Here is a 3,149-nt window from a genome sequence, read left to right as displayed (position 1 = left end):
GTTGCTTATGGTTTCTACTCTCCATTAGGAATGTGAGCCTAATTCTCTCTGCTTTATTCACCCCTGTGTCATCTGCACCATCCAACACCAGAAGCACCAGAATAGTGGCTCGCCCACAGTGAGCCGTGCAATGAGCGTGAAATACACACTGGATTTTCAAGTCTTCGTATTACAAAGAATGTAACATGCCTCACTGATAATTTGTCATATTGGTTATATGTTGAAATGGTATTTGGGACATATCGGGTTGTATAAAATGTATCGTTGCGGGGCGCCTGGGTGACTCAGTCGGTTAAGCGTCCGACTTCGGCTCAGGTCACGATCTCACCGTCCGTGGGTTCAGGCCCCGCGTCGGGCTCTGTGCCGACTGCTCGGAGCCTGGAGCCTGCTTCAGATTCTGTGTCTCCCTCGCTCTCTACCCCTCCCCCGTTCATGCTCTGTCTCTCTCTGTCTCAAAAATAAATAAACGTTGGCCCCCACTTGCGCGACCGGCCCCGGCGGGGCGGAAGGGCCCGGGCGGAGGAGTGGCTCTGTCCACGCGGCGTGCCGTGCCGTGAACTGGACTGCCGAGCTTCTGGGGCGGCGTCCAGCCGTCCCGCGCACCCCGCTCGCCCGCTGCGTCCCCGCTGCTGCCCCCGCAGCGCGCGGAGCCGGGACGCGAGTCATGGAGGAGATGCCGCCCCCAGGCTGCAGCAAGCCGCACCTGGAGAAGCTGACCCTGGGCATCACCCGCATTCTAGAATCTTCCCCAGGTGTGACAGACGTGACTATCATAGAAAAGCCTCCTGCTGAACGTCATATGATTTCCGCATGGGGACAAAAAAATAACTGCACGCTACCTGAGGATGTGGAGAATTTTTACCTGACGACCAACGGCTTCCACATGACGTGGAGCGTAAAGCTGGATGAGCACACCATTCCGCTGGGCAGTATGGTTATTAACAGCATCTCAGAACTGACTCAACTCAACCAGTCTTCTGTGTATTCACTCCCTAATGCACCAACTCTGGCAGACCTGGAGGATGACGCACTGGAAGCCAGCGAGAACCAGCCAGAGAAGCCTCACTTTGATTCTCGAAGTGTGATGTTCGAGCTGGATCCTTGCGACGGGAACGGGAAAGTCTGCCTTGTCTACAAAAGAGGGAAGCCAGCATTGGCGCAAGGCGCCGAGATTTGGTTCCTGGACAGAGCGTTATACTGGCATTTTCCCACAGATACCTTTACCGCTTACTATCGCCTGCTCATCACACACCTGGGCCTGCCACAGTGGCAGTACGCCTTCACCAGCTACGGCATTAGCCCGCAGGCCAAGCAATGGTTCAACACGTATAAACCCATCACCTACGACACAAACCTACTCGCAGAAGAGACCAACTCCTTCCTGAACAAGCTGGATCCCAGCAGAGTGTTCAAGAGCAAGAACAAGACCTTAAGCCCCAAAAAGAAAGGGCCTGTCCAGCCTGCAGGTGGCCAGAAAGGGCCCTCAGGTCCTCCTTCCACCTCTAAATCCTCTTTCAGTCCTGGAAACCCTGTCCGCAAATGAGCACCTCCACATCCCTGCCAGCCCCACAGCGATGATTTCCATGCACAGATGGCCCAAGCCTCCGATTCTGTGTGTGGCACCACAGGCCTCTTTGCCGTCTAAGTGAGCCAAATCCTAGTCCTTTTACTCCTGTTGGCATTAGCCAGGAGTTCAAGGGCATTCTCAGGTCTCCCCCAGAGTCCTTTCCTCACCCCCAGCCTCCAAAAGCTGTGGAGAGCTTCAGAACTTACTAAGTAGCTAAATAATCTGTTCAGGGCTTTCCCCTCTCCCCACCCCCACTCCTCTGCATCCCTCAGCTGTGATTAGAGAAGGCCCCTGAGGAAATCGCTGGTTTTGACCCATGAGACATTAGAACTGTATTCTTCAGTTAGTAACCACTAGCCACATGTGGCTGTTTATATGAAAAATTCAGTTCCTCAATTGCATTAGCCATGTTGTGAGTATTCATATGACTAGTAGATCCTGTATTAGACAACACAGAGATAATGGAACATTTCCATCATCACAGAAAGTTCTGTTGGGCAGCACTGCGTTAGAATATTTTCATGCTGCCCTTTCTTGGTTCATTTTTGTTAGAAAATGTGGATACCTTAATTTGATGGGTCATAATGGTCCATGAAAATTCTTGAGGATACAATTGTACATGTTCTTTTTATTTTTCATAAGTAATTCTCTGCTCCCTTTTCAGATTGCTATAATTTTTTTTTAAGAGGAAGTGATCTGCTGTACTTGAACCGTTTAAAAACAAAAACTCCCAAGTATTGTCTACAGGACTCTTCATAAAGAATTTTGGTAAAACCACTGTTGACAAGAGCTTTCCACCTGCTCTGCCTTCTAACTGCTTCCAACAATTCATGGAGTGGCAGAAAGGGACAAAGAGGGACCAAGCTGTCAAGGATGAGAGCTGAAGTCTTAGTCTTTTAGAAATATTTTTCTTCCCAAACCGATCAAACCAAAGGGAGAACCAATAGTACCAGATAAGTGATTCCAGCCTGTGGCTGCTACTCCAAAACAAGTCAGGGTCAGAAGGGGATTGAGAAGTCCTGTCATCCTCTCCTGTGGCAAGCACCCTTCCTCTAGGGCTTGTTGAGTCCCGTGAGGTACTTTGAAGTCAGGCCTGGCCCCGTTCTGCTTTCCACAGGTGAGGCAGCAGAAGACCCAGGAGGGCAGCAGAGCCCTTCACATCAGCAGGAGCCCTCTTAGGATATAGCAGAGGATGGGGGTTCTGGTGAGGAAAGGAGAGCATGAAGACTCGGGCAGCTAGCTGATGTGTAGGACCCAGCACAGAAGATGTCCAGAAATTAGGAAAATAGTACCATTAAAGGCACTGATGGGGCGCCTGGGTGGCGCAGTCGGTTAAGCGTCCGACTTCAGCCAGGTCACGATCTCGCGGTCCGGGAGTTCGAGCCCCGCGTCAGGCTCTGGGCTGATGGCTCGGAGCCTGGAGCCTGTTTCCGATTCTGTGTCTCCCTCTCTCTCTGCCCCTCCCCCATTCATGCTCTGTCTCTCTCTGTCCCAAAAATAAAAAATAAACGTTGAAAAAAAAATTAAAAAAAAATAAAATAAAATAAAGGCACTGAAATGTTCTCCCTTTCTTCCATGGTCT

The 3,149-nt window shown here is 50.7% G+C and overlaps 1 protein-coding gene across 1 annotated transcript; it reads left to right on the top strand.

Annotated features, from left to right (window-relative positions):
- The first annotated feature begins 647 nt into the window (after positions 1-647).
- LOC124526351 (tubulin polyglutamylase complex subunit 2-like) lies at positions 648-2,853 on the top strand. The gene has a single exon (XM_047099308.1). It carries the CDS (start codon positions 665-667, stop codon positions 1,541-1,543), a length of 879 nt encoding a protein of 292 aa, XP_046955264.1. The 5' UTR covers positions 648-664; the 3' UTR covers positions 1,544-2,853.
- The last annotated feature ends 296 nt before the right edge of the window (positions 2,854-3,149 follow it).

The sequence above is a fragment of the Lynx rufus genome, unplaced genomic scaffold (assembly GCF_022079265.1).
Source record: "Lynx rufus isolate CCGP_SWC_20201006 ecotype Redwood Valley unplaced genomic scaffold, mLynRuf1.p SCAF_5, whole genome shotgun sequence".
Classification (NCBI taxonomy): domain Eukaryota; kingdom Metazoa; phylum Chordata; class Mammalia; order Carnivora; family Felidae; genus Lynx; species Lynx rufus.
The sequence above is the reverse complement of the archived record's forward strand: the minus strand, read 5'-3'. Positions and strand labels throughout refer to the sequence as shown.

Excerpts from the sequence above, each read along its gene's own strand:
- LOC124526351 (XM_047099308.1), top strand. The coding sequence starts at position 665 with ATGGAGGAGATGCCGCCCCCAGGCTGCAGCAAGCCGCACCTGGAGAAG.